Raw genomic sequence first — 15,456 nt, 5'->3', positions numbered from 1 at the left:
AACCTCAAGGACAATGAAGTCAAGAAAAAAGATGGAAATAAAGACATTGTTGTCACAAGCTCAGTGGTTGTTACATATCTCTAAAACCGTGTATATTTGCAGTGTGGGAAATTCATTTCTAAACAGAAATTCATTACCCATGTAAAAGTCTTGGGGAAATGGGCATATTTTAGAGAAATGGTGGGAAAGAGGGCTAGGGTTTTAAGTTGAGTCCAAATTCTAGAAAGTGATGAATGTCAAACTAAGGAATTGTTACTTTAATCCAGGGGTCTGCAAACCACCACTCACAGGGCAAATCTGGCCCACTGCCTGTTGTGTAAATGAAGTTTTATTGGGACACAGCCATGCCCATTTGTTCAGGTATTGTCTGTGGGTGCTTTTTGCACTATCAGGGTAGAACTGAGTCATTTTGACAAGACCATATGGCTCACAACGCCCTTTATATACAACCCCTTACAGGAAAATTTGGGCCCCCTCTAGTAGACAGTATTGAAGGTTCCAGACCAGAGGAATGCTGTGATGGAAGCTATGAGAAGCTTAATCTGGCAGGAAGGTATGGGATGGCCTGGAGCAGGGAGAGGTAAGAGCCCCTGCAGCACGTGCCTGCAGTAGTCCAGGATAATGCCACCAGGGCCTCAACGAGGAGGGCAGCAATAGAAATGGGGAGATGATGGCAGGTTCAAGAGCTATTCCAAAGAAAAATAGAACCTGACACCTGATTAGAGCAAAGTGGAGCAGAAGAGAGGATTCAAGGCTACCTTTGAGGCTCTGGGCTTGGGTTACTAGATGCACGTTTATGACAGAACTGGAAGAAGAGCTGCTGGCCTGGGGTGAGCTTCTGAGTTTAGTTTTAGATATACCTCGAGCTTGGATGTACACGGTCCCTCAAGTGGGTAGAAATGCCCGCAGTTGGTTGGCAGTGTGGAGATGGAACCTGAGAGGTCAGTGATATGGTTAATTGCAAAGTAGCCAGTAAAGGTATGTTGCAATAATTTAGGAAGGTTTGAAAGGATTATATATGTCTAACACAAATTGTGTTGAAACGTGGCCCATGACAGCCCTCCAAAGAGATGAGCCCTTCTAATGTTGTCACACGAGTAATTCCCGGGTGGGACAGGCTGGAGGGCAGCCAGATTGTCTTCCAAAGGCCAAAGCCTATGCCTTGTGTGCTCATGACCACCTTCTCCTCCTGCTCTCCTTCCCTCCACACATTCTCTTCGGTACAGTGCACATCAGGCATGTGGGGCATAAAAAGGACACACTGTGATACGTAGCAGTCCCTGTGCATAGACTGCATACATGAAATTATTCAAGCCCCACTCATTACTCACTTTAGTTTACTGTAGCTCGACTGGTACATCAGGCTCTCAATAGGTTTTCCAGTTTAACTTCCTAGTTCAACCTTGATTTTTGCTACTTCCAGTCCAATGCCAGTGTTTATGTTTCTCCTCTCAGTTGCTTTGCTCGTGGAACAAGTCAAGCCCTTTTTTGCTTGAGCCACTCGGACTTGAGAAAGACTCTGTTCTTCCCACAACTCCTTGAATCCTGATTCAGCAGTTTGTGTGCACTATCCCCCAGAATTTTCTGGAATACTCCTAGGGTCTCAGTCCTCAGCCTACTCCAGAGTTGCTGCGGCTTTTTTTCATGAACTCGCTCCTTTCCAATGCTTCTTCAAACTTTTGTGAATCCAGCTCCCCCCAAATGTCCTTTTAACTCTTTGTCTCTTCTGTTTCCTCCTCTCATTTGCTCCAATAGGTCTTAAATTGCTTCCTTTTGCCGCTAAATCCACTCTCCATATCTAGTTCTTTCAATCTCACTCATGGATTACTTCACTTCTCCTCTCCAGGCAAACTTTTGCAAAAATTTACACAAATATCTGTAAATGTTAGCGCATCTACAGTCTTAAATAATGTTCGCCAGTCCCTTGGTGGAAGGAGGAATGGGGAGTGAGACTACTAACTGATCTATCAGTATTTCAGCTCCTGGGAGGGATATTGTAATCACAGGATCAACTTTAGAAAAGTTATTTTGTTGTTAAATAAATAAAAGGTGGTCTTTTGTAATTTATTAAAATAATTGCCAATTGGGCCGGCCCTGTGGCTTGGTGGTTAAGTGCGCGCGCTGCGATGCTGGTGGCCCGGGTTCGGATCCCGGGTGCGCATCGAGGCACCACTTCTCCGTTCATCCTGAGGCCGAGTCCCGCATACAGCAACTAGAAGGATGTGCAGCTACGACATACAACTATCCACTGGGGCTTTGGGGGGAAGAAATAAAATAAATAAAATCTTTAAAAAAAAAAAATAAAATAATTGCCAATTTTTCCCCTACCAATTAGTATGTGTTAAGTTGACTACTACTATATATTTTCCCTGTCATCCCTTTGTGACATGCTCCTAGACGGTTTGACAGCTGGCATGCTCCGGGGAGGTGACGGCTGTAGCCTCCTATCATTACTTTTGGCCAGACACGCAAGCTATTTCAGCTCTGACCTTTGTTTGCTCACCCTTGACTTCTACATAAGTGGTAGGACTAGGCATTCCTTGTCCTTGTTTCTGTTCACATCCATCTAAAATGTATTGACAAGTCAATTTTATTGTTAGGAACAAACCAAGTTCACAGAATTGCTATAAAAAATTGGAAAAAGTGAATTCTTTAGGCAACAAGGGGTCCCAATTTCATTATTAACATCAAAAAATACCACTCTTTTAGGCTTGTGTTTTGAAGCAGCATGTCTTATGAAAAGCCTGTTGTGTCCTGGTGGGGCTGATTATACTTGCTTAATTTTATGTAGGTTTCAGCAAAAATTAATTTATTGAAATATGAAAAAATACAAATAATAATTTAAAATATTATTCCCCCACTGAGGCTCAAATGAAAAATGCATGCAAACTATTTTTATACTTTTTTTTCCTTTAAAATTGACTTAAAATTCCAGTTTATTCTTTTGGAAAGATCAAGATATGTTCTTTTAAAGACAAAGATTGGAAAGGAATGTGGAAAAAATTTAAAAGCTTTCTCTGTTAAATTTGAAATGATGAGAATGCAGATAATTTATTTTGCTTTCCATTATTATTTGGGAAATAAAAAATAACAAATGAGTAAAAGTAAAAACAATGTTTTGATAATAACGTAAAACTTACCTCTGATACATTTTTTTTGTAATATGTGGTTGTATAAGTACCAAAGTTGTTTTGCCTTTTAAAGGGAGAAGCTCAATAATTTAAATAATGCTACATGTGGACTGCAGTTCATGACAAATTTAATGAATTTAGTTGTTGAATCTTAACTTATTTGCCCCTGATTAGTACTCTATTAACAAAAATTAGTAAGTCATTAAAAAGATTTCCAAATAGGGGTATTTAAAAACACGACAAGCTGGCAAATGTTTTGCCAGGTTCACCTAAGTCCAGTAGTTAGCACGTCTAATTGTATATATATATATAGTGTATATGTATATTTGAAACGATATAAATAGCATGGTCAGGGAAATATCTTTATTAATCTAGCAGCCTGGTCTTCTCTCACACTGCTCCACCAGATGACCAGGGTATGTATCCAGCACCCACTCCCCTTCTAAAGCCCTATCAGCAATTCTGCACCTTTCTTTCTTAGGTGCTGACAGCCTTAAAAATAAAACAACCAGGGACCACGGGTGGTGCAAGCGGTTGGGTGCGCACGCTGGGCTGTGGCGGCACGGAGTTCGCCAGTTAGGATCCCGGGCGCGCACTGAGGCACCGCTCGTCAAGCCATGCTGTGGCGGCGTACCATATAAAGTAGGGGAAGATGGGCATGGATGTTAGCCCAGGGCCAGTCTTCTTCAGCAAAAAAGAGGAAGATTGGCAGATGTTAGCTCAGGGCCGATCTTCCTCACAAAAAAAATTGTTTTAAATAACAATAAATAAAACAACCAGTTATTTTATCAGCAAAATGAGTTTATTTGTGAATAGCCAAAGAATTGCAGGTCAGAACATGCATGCTATGGTCAATCACAGGCAACTCTAGAAAGCAAACGAGGGAGCTGCTTTTATAGAGCAAAAAGGGAGTAGGGAGGGGCTGTTCTAAATGAAAGTCCATTGGAGGAAAGTAACAGATCAGGTCATCAACAGGTCCTCATTGGTTGAGTGGGGCATTTCTGATTGGCTGGGCTGTTGCCGGTCAGGGAGAGAAATCTTTCAGTAGTAAAGTAGTTTTACTTCCTGTTGGAGATGCAAGTGTTCTCTCTTCCTGTTTAGTGATATTGACAATGTGTGATGGGGGTGAGGGCTCTCCCTACAGGCCTTCCGGACTCCAGTTTAGTTAAGGTTTCTCTTAATCATTTCACTGTGCACTTTCTTCTTTTAATCGAGATAATTACACAGTCACAGGTAGTGCAAGAAATAATACAAAGATCCTTGCCACACTTGACCCACTTTTCCCCAATCAGATCATCTTGCAAGGTCACAATTAGGCTGCTGAGGTGGACACACCCACGTCTTCTCCTGATTTCCCCGGTTTCACCTGCACTTGCATCTGTGTGTGTGTGTTTTCAGTCGCTGCAATTTCTATAGCAACGTCCCTGCATTTCTGCCGCGTTTCAGCAGAAAAGACCCCGAGCATCTCACCGGCCCCTGGTTCTCAGCGCTCGGACTCCCGGCCCGGACTGCCCTCGCATCTGGAGGACACACCTGGACCCCCGCGAAAGGGAAGAAACGGGAACCCTCGCTGCCTGATCTCCCAAGTCTTGCCCCTCGGAACCCGGACTGGAGAGGGACGGCGGCGACTCTCACAGCAGCCTGAGGGGACTCGGCGGGGAGAGGGCGGAGCCTGGGGGTGGGGGCGGGGAGAGGGCGGAGTCGGAGCTCAGAGGGCAGAACAGGGCGGAGTCGGAGACCCTCAGGGCAGCCTGAGGGGACGGGGCGGGGCGAGGGTGGAGCCTGGGCGCGGGGGCGAGAAGAGGGCGGAGTCGGGGGTCGGCTGGGGCGGGGCCGACGCTCGGCGGGGCGGGGCCTCGCGCTAACGGTCGCGCGGCGGTCGGCGGCGGCTGTGGTGGCGCGGCGGGGCTGTGGGCCGAGCGCGCTGTGGAGAAGCGGCCGAGGGCGGCCGGGCCGGCGAGGCGGCGGGGCGGGCCCTCTGCGCGGCAGGCCGCCGTCCAGGCGTGGGGAGCGCTCCCGGGAGCAGCCGGCGCGGACGGCCGAGGTGAAGGCGCGGCTCCCTGCGGCGGCGGGCGGCCGTGGGCGGCGGGCGGCCGTGGGCGGCGGGCTCTGGTCCGCTCCTGAGGGCGGGGTCCGGGCCGCGGCGTCCGCGCCAGGGCGGCCTCTCCTCCCGGCGGGGTGTTCGCGAAGACGAGGCCCGCCCCGGCCCGAGCCCCAGCCCCGCGCTCGCGTCAGCCCGGGCTCCGCGCTGGGCCGGCGGGTCGGCTTGGTGGGACACGCCTTGAGTGGAGCGGACGGCGGATGTGCGCTCAAAGGCCCGCCCGAGGGGACAGCGTCGGGGGGGACACGCGTGTCCCGGGGGGTCCTGACAGCGCGGGCGTCCTCGGAGTGTCGTCGAAGGCAGACGCGTGCCGGAACCTTGGGAACGCACCGGTGCCCGCGCCGCTTCCCAGACGCGGACCTCGTCCACGGCGGGGTCGCTCGGCGTCCGACACTGGGCCTGACGGACGCGTCGGGACGGGTGTCCACGGCCGCAGGGTCCTGCGGAGAGTGTCACTGCCCCGGCTCGGCCCTCCCGTCGGGGCTGCTCCGGGGTGCCGCGGGTCGGGACCGCGTCAGAATGCCTTTCAGACAGGGAGCGGACGGCAGGGGGCCGCGCTTCCCGCGGGGCTGAGAGGACCGCCCGCAGACCCCGCTGAGGGCCTGCGGGGCAGGCCGCTGTCGCCTGTGGGTGCGGAGCGCGAGGAGGCGTGAGGGATGAGCTTCGCGAACTGGGCTGGAGTGCAAGCTGGGCGTTTTTCTTTTTCTTCCTCTTTGTTTTAGAGCAGCGTTTAGTTAGGACGTGTGAAACTCCCCTGAAAGGTTGCTGAGCGGCGTCCTGCTGTGTCCGTGCCAGGGAGTTCTCCAGGGCCATGGCCGGGTGGCCAGTTTCCTAACGGCCCCCCAGAGTGTTGGGAAGTCAGCTGGAATTTCCAAATCCAAACTTGCCGAGTTCCCATTGGAGCAGCAGGAGTAAAAACGACCTTTCTGAATTGGGTTTATAAAGATCGTTGAATGAAACTGTTCCCCTCGATGAAAGAAACTGACCAATTTTGTTAGTTTGTCACAAAATCGGTGGTTTGTGATGGGAGGCTGGGGGATTTCCACGTACAGAAATGACCATGTAAAGAGGGCTTCTCTGCAGGAGCCTAACCTGGCGCCCGGCTGTAGAATAGAACGGAATATTATAGGAGCGTCGTTGCTGAGCTCTTTAGAAGCTCCATTTGTCGAGGATAGCAAGACATAAAACATACTTGTTCCCGTAACTTAGAGGCTTGATATGAATGTAAAATTAGCTGTTAACTAAAATTCTATTTATCCAAAAAGCTAATTGTAGCAATATTATTCTCAAACTACAAATCAGATTAATTCATTTGATGAATTTAATTAATTCACTCATTAATTTAGTCAACAAATAACCAGCAGCTACCATGCACGAGACACTAAACCAACTAGGCACTATAGACACAGTAGGGGACAAGATAAGGCACAGCTCTGTCGTCACAGAGCCGACCTTCCAGTGAGGGAGAAAGACAGTACACAAGCAACAACTGGGAATTAGGAATGCTGAGAGGGGGAGAGAGGCCAGGGGATACTTGAGGGAGGGTGGTGGGAAAGGCTTCTCTTGAGAATTGAAAAAGAATGTCTTGGGAAGATCTGAGGGTGGGATTGGGGAGGGTGCTCAAGGAAGAGGGAACTGCATATGCCAAGACCTCAGGTCCCACTTGAGGAGCTGAGAGCAGCCAGGGTGACTGGAGCGTGGTTATCAAGGGGGAGAGGGACATGAAATGAGGAAGGGACGCGCAGAGGCCATATCAGCTGGGCATTACAAGGCTGTAGCAAAGAGTTTGGATTTAATTCAATCTGCAGTTGGGAAGAGTTTTAAGCAATGGAGAGACAGTCTAAGTTTTTGAAGAATTCTCTGTCGTGTGGAGAAGAGATGGAGGAGGCAAAAGTAGAAGCAGAGAGTGGTAAGGAGGTCAGGGAGATGGGGGAAAGTGATCAGATTCAAGAGATAATTAGGAGGGAGAATTGGCAGGACTTGGTGGGGATTGTTTTGGATCTGGGTCATGAAGGAGAGGAAGTGTCAGTGATGACAGAGCGAATGGTAATGGAATTTTCTGATGGCAGAGTCTGAGGTAGCTACAGGGCACCAGCACAGGACCTAGCACACAGGCCTCCATGAATAGTTGTTGCACTGACAGGAATGGAAAGCACATTCAGGAGGCACAAACACACACACACACCCCTTTGTGGCAAAAAAATGTTAGCAAAGTTTATGGCAAGTGCCCTATCCACCCTTCTGCTCACAACTCCTCCATCCCAGGCCCAAGCCTCATACTGATTAACTCTGGCCTGCTCCCAATTTGAGACCATGGCCTCAAAATCAGAAAGTTGGTGGGGTTTGCCCTAAGAGTCTGACTGACACCCTCAGCTGACCTGTGGGCTAGACACCTTCTCAGAACCAGCAGCTAGCAGTGTCCCTTCCTCATCTGGGTCCAGAGTCCCCTTCTCCTGTGCCAGAGCTCCATGAGGAGTAAGAAGCAAGCAATGCAGCTTTCTCCTCTGGGAGAAAGCTCCAGCAAGGAGGAGCATGAGACTCTTGGGCCCTGCCACACCCTCATGAAACCTAAAACAAGGGATCAGGAAGGTCCTGGGAGGAACCAGCCAAGTCAAGCTGGGCTCTGGGCCAGACAGGTCACTCTTCAAAAGTGAGAGGAGGGCTCAGAGCTCAGGGAGGGGAATTTGGGAGACCTGGGTAGGGGGACTGTTGGAGATCATCATGGTGTATCTGGTGTCTATAGTGTAAGGCCAGCCTCATAGCAGGCACTCCACAACTGTTACGTCTGACATTGCCACCATGTTACCTTGACTGGACTAGTTCCACTACCACCTCCTCTTTCCTCCACCCTTGTCAAGGATCTGGATCAGTGGCCGTGAGGCTGTACATATCTGGTCCCTCTACACATCTGGCCTTCTGTTTTCATTGCTCCTCTCTGAGGCTCCTGGATGGGTGACCAGCCCCCAGCCCTACCCCCGTCCTGAGTCAGGGCCTGATATATATCAGACACTCAACCCACATGTTTTGAATGAATGAACTAGGTATAAACCAGGTGATTGCAGTACTCCAGATGAGGAATAACTGAGCCTTGGGCTGAGGAGATGGTATTGGAGATGGAGAAAAGGAGACATATTTAAAATATATCTGGAAAGTAGAAGGGACAGTATTCGCTGGTAAATGGTGTTCTCTGTATTATGAGCTCTTTATTTCATGTTAATTTTGTATTTCTCAAAATGTCCAGGTAGAGAAGCAAGTTGTCATTTTGTGTAGACAGACGCTAAAGTATATCACCATATATTTTTAATAATAGTAGAAATTGAAGGAACTTCAAAGAGTTCATGTGATATCACGTAAGTCAATGACCAAACCAACAAGAGATGTTAAGGGGTAAAAATTTGGAGGACTCATTTAACATGTAAGTGGGTAGTGTTTTTACACAAAATCCAGCTACTAAATAGTTCATCCTCTCCAAAGTCAAGTGTCCAGCACTTAACAGGCTGTCAATAAATGTTTGTCCAGTGGATGGATGAAGGAATGAATCTGTCACGGTTTGGCAGTATTTCAGAGACAGAAATTGCATAGTGAGCCAGATCAGACCAGGCCAAAGAAAGAGTGAGAAACTTAATACTGCTTAATTCCCAGTTGTTTCTTCTGACACCAAAAGCCCTTGAATGCAGAAACTACTACGTTGGATAAGAATGAAGAGCAGCATTCTCATCTGTTGAGAGCTTGTGATAATCTAGGCACCTTATGTGCATTATTTTGAATTCCCATAATAACCCTGTAAGGTAGATATTATCCACATTTTATGGATGAGGAAATTAAAGCTCAGTAATGTCAAAACACTTGACTACAAACTAGTTGTGCTAGAATTCAAAATCATATTTGACTAACTCCACAGCTCCCTGAAACTCACGTGTTATGGGACATGTCCTGAAAGCGAAGCCTGTAGGTGAGGGCATTCACGGTTAAAGTGACCGTGTATTATAAAGTGAAATTGAGTACATCTGCTAGTTTGGTGTAGCTGACAATTGTTACTACACTAAAACCTTTTATAGTGATGATATTGAGGGACAAGCCACCGTTTCATTCGTTTGATATTTATTGAGTGCTTTTTATGTGCAAGGTAGCATTGAAATGCATAAAAATATGTAAGGTGCCACCTCTGCCCTCATGGAGCTTACCATTTAGAGGTGAGGTTAAAGTCACTACGTATCTCCACGCACTGTGTAATCAAATGCATAATTTGAGGTATTTACAATAGCATTTTGCTATATTTTTAAAAGTGGGCTTTATGGTAATAAATCCACAAATGTCCCATTGAATCATCTGTTATCTGAAACTCTAAATTTGCAGGGTGCTCCAAAATTGCTAAATTATACACATTTTTGGAAAGTGAAAGTTAAAAATTGAAGCTAGGGCCGGCCCCGTGGCTTAGTGGTTAAGTGCGTGCGCTCCGCTGCTGGCGGCCCGGGTTTGGATCCCGGGTGCGCACCGACGCACCACTTGTCGGGCCATGCTGAGGCCGCGTCCCACATACAGCAACTAGAAGGATGTGCAACTACGACGTACAACTATCCACTGGGGCTTTGGGGGAAAAAATAAATAAATAAAATTAAAAAAAAAATTGAAGCTATATCATTCAAAACTATAAAAGGATATTTTGAAACATGTTTTTTACAGGTTGAATCTGTATTAACTTACATTTCACTGTTTTAATAAAAACTTTTCCCAAACAATGCTAAAATATCTGGTGCTTTCCTAAATAAATTCTTTTTTTAATCTTGGAATTTTTTATCATTTATTTCAGTTATTTAATATGTGCATCTAAATTATATTTTCTAAAGCTCAGATAAAAGAATGGCAAACTCCTTTGCATTGAAGACCTTCACAGCACTTTCAGCTCTACATCCAAATATGGCTAATCTGGTAGGTTTCAATGATATAGTGGTTTGGCTGTTCTCTAATGAAACTTTGTCTGATAATATTACATTACGTCAACGTTATTGATTCATTCGACGCATGCTTGTATAATTGACGAGTATACAGATACTCATGGCATTAGTATAATTGTTAGATATTAAGTATTCTTAAACTTCTTTGTATTTATGCCAGCTAAATGTAAATTAGTCTCTCTTATGTCTAGAGAGTAGGAGATTGTAGATATGATTAGTGATTGTTCAAAATGATCAAAAGTTTATATTAATTAAATTTTTAATAACTGCTCAAAGTTAGCATTGTAAAATTAAAACATTTTGCTCAGCAGTATCTATTCTCTAATCAAATTATTCAAGTTATCGACTTAAATACTTGTCATTATGCTGCTTTTATGACATAAAGGTACACAACAGATGTATTTTTGAAATGATTGTGTGAAATTTCATTTTGGGGGGGAGGAGTTGTGGGGGAATTCAGTCATTTCAAATATACCGAGACTGTTATTTATTTAAAAGAAATATAGGTGGAATCTTCTTATAAGGTGAAGAACTTATTGTGAAGCAATTATCATACTCGGCTTACCTTCCCTGCCCCTGAGCAGTCTGCTGTTTACATTTGGCATTTGCAAATCAGATTTCTTAAAACAGGATAACTTACATGTAGCTTTAATAATTTGCAATTAAAAGTTTATTAATGTTAAAAAATAATTATTGTTCTCATAGTTTTTCTTGAAAGGTAAACAATTTTCTAATTGCCTTGTCAGAAAGTTTTACTCAGTATTTCCATTAGTTGTTTTTCCAGCAAAATTCAGTGAGATCTGCATGCATATGGAATTTAAGAAACAATAGCAGTGTGTATAAATGTAATAAAACTAGCTAATAGCTCAGCTAGGATGTGGTAGTCTTAAAAGCTTGAATGTATTTTAAAAGTGACAGATGATTGCAAGATTAAAATCAGTTGCTAGAATTAGTAATATAAGTTTAGGGCCGGCCCCGTGGCTTAGCGGTAAGTGCGTGCGCTCCAATGCTGGCTGCCCGGGTTCGGATCCCGGGCGCGCACCAACGCACCGCTTCTCCGGCCATGCTGAGGCCGTGTCCCACATGCAGCAACTAGAGGGATGTGCAGCTGTGACATACAACTATCTACTGGGGCTTTGGGGGAAAAATAAATAAATAAAAGTTAAAAATTAAAAAAAAATATATAAGTTTAGGTTTATCCTTTCAGAACAGGTAGTTATTTTATTTCTTGAAGCACTTTTTTAATATTTAATTTTTCTTTAGTAGTCACTAAAGACAACATTAAAATATTTAAAGAGATGTTAATATCCTTAAGGATATTTAGAGCTTAGGACTCTAAAGGATAGGACTTTAGAGCTTAGATTTATTAGCAGCAGTATACAAGTCTTGTTACAATCTAATTTATATTGCTGTCCAGCATGTTTGGATTAGGAAGCTAAGCAATTTTATGTGGATTGTTAGAAAACCCTATATAAAAGAAAGCTTTGAAGACCGTGACAAATTAAATTGCATTATACATGTGCTTTGAATGAATTCAGTAAGGACTGATAGCATAGGGCAGTTACCGTGCTCCACCTAGTGATTGAAAATAAAGTAAAAACATACTAAGTATTAAATGATTATATTTGTAATAGCAGTTAACTGTCTTATTACTTTGTACTATTCCTTGTGGAATCTATAGAGTTCTTTTAGATGTTTGTCTGGAATAAATACACTTAAATGGTTCCTAGTCAAAAATGTTTGTTAGAGCCAGTAAAATATAACAAGTCCATGAAATTAAATTTACCATCTACATCTGTGTTTAATATTCGTCTTCTATAACCTTTTTGTTTTTCAGAAAATAATCGGTATAGTTATTGGAAAAACAGATGTCAAAGGCTTTCCAGACAGAAAAAGCTGAGTTCTATTTAACTCTTTGCTTCATTTTTTCAACTGTGGCTTATGACTACAACAAAGTGTATTTAAGTGATTAAATTTCTAATGACTGTTTAACTCCTTAAGAGCAAAGGCCATGTTCTCTAGTGTGTGGTAAAGTACTCAATTTAAGGCCATATGTGTGAGGACATTAAAATCATTTTTAGTGATTTTATTTAATGTTTCTCAAACATAATTTTAAAGTTTGTGTATACAATGCCAAAGTAGCTAGTTAAAATGGTCAACTCATTAATGTGTACTAATGTGTATTTATTGAGTACCTCCACTGTGTAAAGCTCTATGTAAAGGTAACATAGAAATGGTAGTCTCATATCATCCTCAGATATTGTAGTGTCTGAGGGTATGGACTTGGAGCTAGATTGCCTGGGCTCACTTCATCACTGAATAATCTGAGATCTGTCCTATGTACAGCTGTGAAATTGGGATGAGTAAAGCTGGTGTGAGAATTAAATGAGCTCATACGTGTAAGGGTGTGTGACCCATGGTAAGAACTCCATATTAACTATCACTTTCAGCCTAAGAGATACAAGTACACAGGTAAATCTCATATAAGACAGAAATGATAAGGAGGAAGGTTTCAAGCAGGGATGTGTCATGATAGAGTAGTGGTGAGGGAGAGAAGTATGGCAGTAGTATCTATGTATTTACTCAGACAACCAGACAATTCAGTGAAAAAAATTTGTCTTTCATATGTGGATAATACAGTTAACTTTGGCTTTAGTGGTTCTTATTGAGTTGCTTGAACTGTGCAAGAGTTTCAGGACTATGGAAACATAATCCAAGACTAAAATTGGATTTTTAAAATCAACTCACCTTCAAACTTTTGTAATTGACATACAGAGATACAGTATAGAGTGCCAAAACTAGGAATTCACTACTATTAGCTTTGAAAGTGTCAATGCTGTTTATGAAGGTTACAGTATAAATGCTTCTATACAGCTTGAGGAAATCAAAGCTCTAATCAGCCAGCCAATAATTTTGGCAGAAGACAACATTAATTTTGTTTGAATCACCTGAGTAACTGTGGCTGTGTTATTTATCTCAGGTATAGTGATAGGTCCTTTTATTTTTATTTTATTTCATATAATTTGTTATATTTTTGAGGTAAATAACAAAGATGTCATCTCCCACCCATACTTGTTTGTGTCTTCACTTTACTTCATCATAATTAATTAGATGAGAATTACCATTTGAATAGTTTGAGAAAGTCTATATATCTGTGTTCTAAGCTCTAAAGGGAACAACTTAAAATACATGAATTAGGAAAGGTCAGTATTTAAATATTTGCTAAAATTACAACAATGAAATACAATTTTCACCTATCAGACTGTGAGGGTAGGTGACCATTTCTGTGATGTTTGACTTTTATGATTATATGTACAGTATTCTTTTTTTGGAGAAGATATGCTTACTGACTTTAAAAAATTACACATATATCATGTTAATATATTTTCATAAAGAATTCAAGCAGTACAGAGGGTCATGGAGTTGAAAAGTGAAATTCTTCATTAAACCCCCAAGTCCCTGCCAGTCCCTGCCTCAGAGGTAAACAATGGTAACAGTTTGGTAGATATCTATAATTTGCATATATGTGTTAGGTTTTATTACTTTTTTTTTTTTTATAGATTTTCTTCTTTTTTTTTTTTAATTCTTTTTTTTTTTTTTTTTTTTTTATTTTTTCCCCCAAAGCCCCAGTAGATAGTTGTATGTCATAGCTGCACATCCTTCTAGTTGCTGTATGTGGGACAAGGCCTCAGCATGGCTGGAGAAGCGATGCGTTGGTGCGCACCTGGGATCCGAACCCGGGCTGCCAGCAGCGGAGCGCACGCACTTAACCGCTAAGCCACGGGGCTGGCCCTTATTACTTTTTTAATGAGGAAAAACAGTGAAGAAATTTTATTTTGGAAAAAAATGTACTTGCTGACCCCTAGTGGTGTCATTTATTAACACACATTTATTTGTTTTGAAATAATTTATATCTGAATTATGACTTAGGTTTAAACAATAACAGTAAGAGAGAAATGGAGAATCTAAGTTAATATTTGGATGGTTCAAGCCTATGTGTCATTTCCCTCCAAATATACAGATAACTGGGGAAAGAGAGCAGAGACGTCAGTAGTGAGATGTGTTATCTACTTTGGCAGCTTTGAAATTCATAAAAGCATAACTTATAGAATTTTTTTTTTGTAAGGAAGATCAGCCCTGAGCTAACATCTGATGCCAATCCTCCTCTTTTTGCTGAGGAAGATTGGCCCTGAGCTAACATCCATGCCCATCTTCCTCTACTTTATATGGGACGCCAACACAGCGTGGCTCGACAAGCAGTGCATAGGTGCGCGCCCAGGATCAGAACCGGCGAACCCCAGGCTGCCGCAGTGGAGCACACGCCCTTAACCGCTTGTGCCACCGGGCTGGCCCCACTTATAGAATTTATATCTGAAATAATATTTTCTACCATGTGTTTATGCCATATGTATTTTTATCATCATAATAATCATGTTCAAAACTAAAATAAAACTTTTCTTTTAGAAAATAAAAGCATTGGTTTTCCCTTAGATATTGGATCAGAAAGGTACACTTTCAGTTTCACCATTCGTGATTCACCAACTCATTTTGTAAATGCAACATCCTGGGGCAACGAAGATTACATCAGATCACTTTCTGACAGCTTTAGTGTTGGTGAGTGCGGTAAGTTGGTGTTAGTTCTTAAACTGTTTCTATTATAGTATCGTTCTTGTGATATGTTTGTGGTAACCACAATGAGAGGGTCAAAATGAAATAAGACACAATTCATAATTCCCAAGAACCTTATTAGAAAAATGTCAGGTGTTAAGAGCATAACGCAAGGCATTCAGCGTTATTACTTGAAACAGTCATTTATTTTTACTAGGTAGCTTTACAATCTTTAGTTTATTTCATATTTCAGTTTGCATCAATCCCTATTGTAGCTATAATCACTTATCTTTCTGTAAATGTATAAAAGGGCTACTAAATAAATTTTGATACAAGATGATATTTGAATTTTTAATGGGATTTTAAGAAACTTTACTTTTAGTCTAAAATACCAAATCTTTTTCATCCTCTACCCACCCCAATATCCCTCTCATGGTACAGTGTAGTATCATAAAAAGAACAAGGACTTTGAAAACAGATCTGGATTCGAATCCTAGTTCCAACATTTATTTACATCATGGCTTTGAGAAAATTTCTTAATCTTGTTGGACCTCAACTATGAATTAATACCCCATAGAGTCTTGTAAATGTTAAATGAGATAGTGTGCCTAGTATAAAGTGTAAGACTTAGTCACTCAATAGATGACAGCACTAGCCTCAC

General features: G+C 42.7%; 1 protein-coding gene across 1 annotated transcript in view; it reads left to right on the top strand.

Annotated features, from left to right (window-relative positions):
* Positions 1-5,033: 5,033 nt before the first annotated feature.
* The window catches only part of MEIOB (meiosis specific with OB-fold), a 31,505-nt gene continuing 21,082 nt past the window's right edge, over positions 5,034-15,456 (top strand). Inside the window, exons 1-4 of the mRNA XM_087449393.1 lie at positions 5,034-5,175; positions 10,080-10,161; positions 12,025-12,082; positions 14,679-14,810. Coding sequence (XP_087305519.1) covers positions 10,093-10,161; positions 12,025-12,082; positions 14,679-14,810 — 259 coding nt within the window. The 5' untranslated portion in view covers positions 5,034-5,175; positions 10,080-10,092. The remainder of the gene's footprint in view (positions 5,176-10,079; positions 10,162-12,024; positions 12,083-14,678; positions 14,811-15,456) is intronic.

Source organism: Ceratotherium simum, chromosome 26, assembly GCF_057802395.1.
Source record: "Ceratotherium simum simum isolate JZ-2026a chromosome 26, ASM5780239v1, whole genome shotgun sequence".
NCBI classification, from domain to species: Eukaryota; Metazoa; Chordata; class Mammalia; order Perissodactyla; family Rhinocerotidae; genus Ceratotherium; species Ceratotherium simum.
The sequence above is the reverse complement of the archived record's forward strand: the minus strand, read 5'-3'. Positions and strand labels throughout refer to the sequence as shown.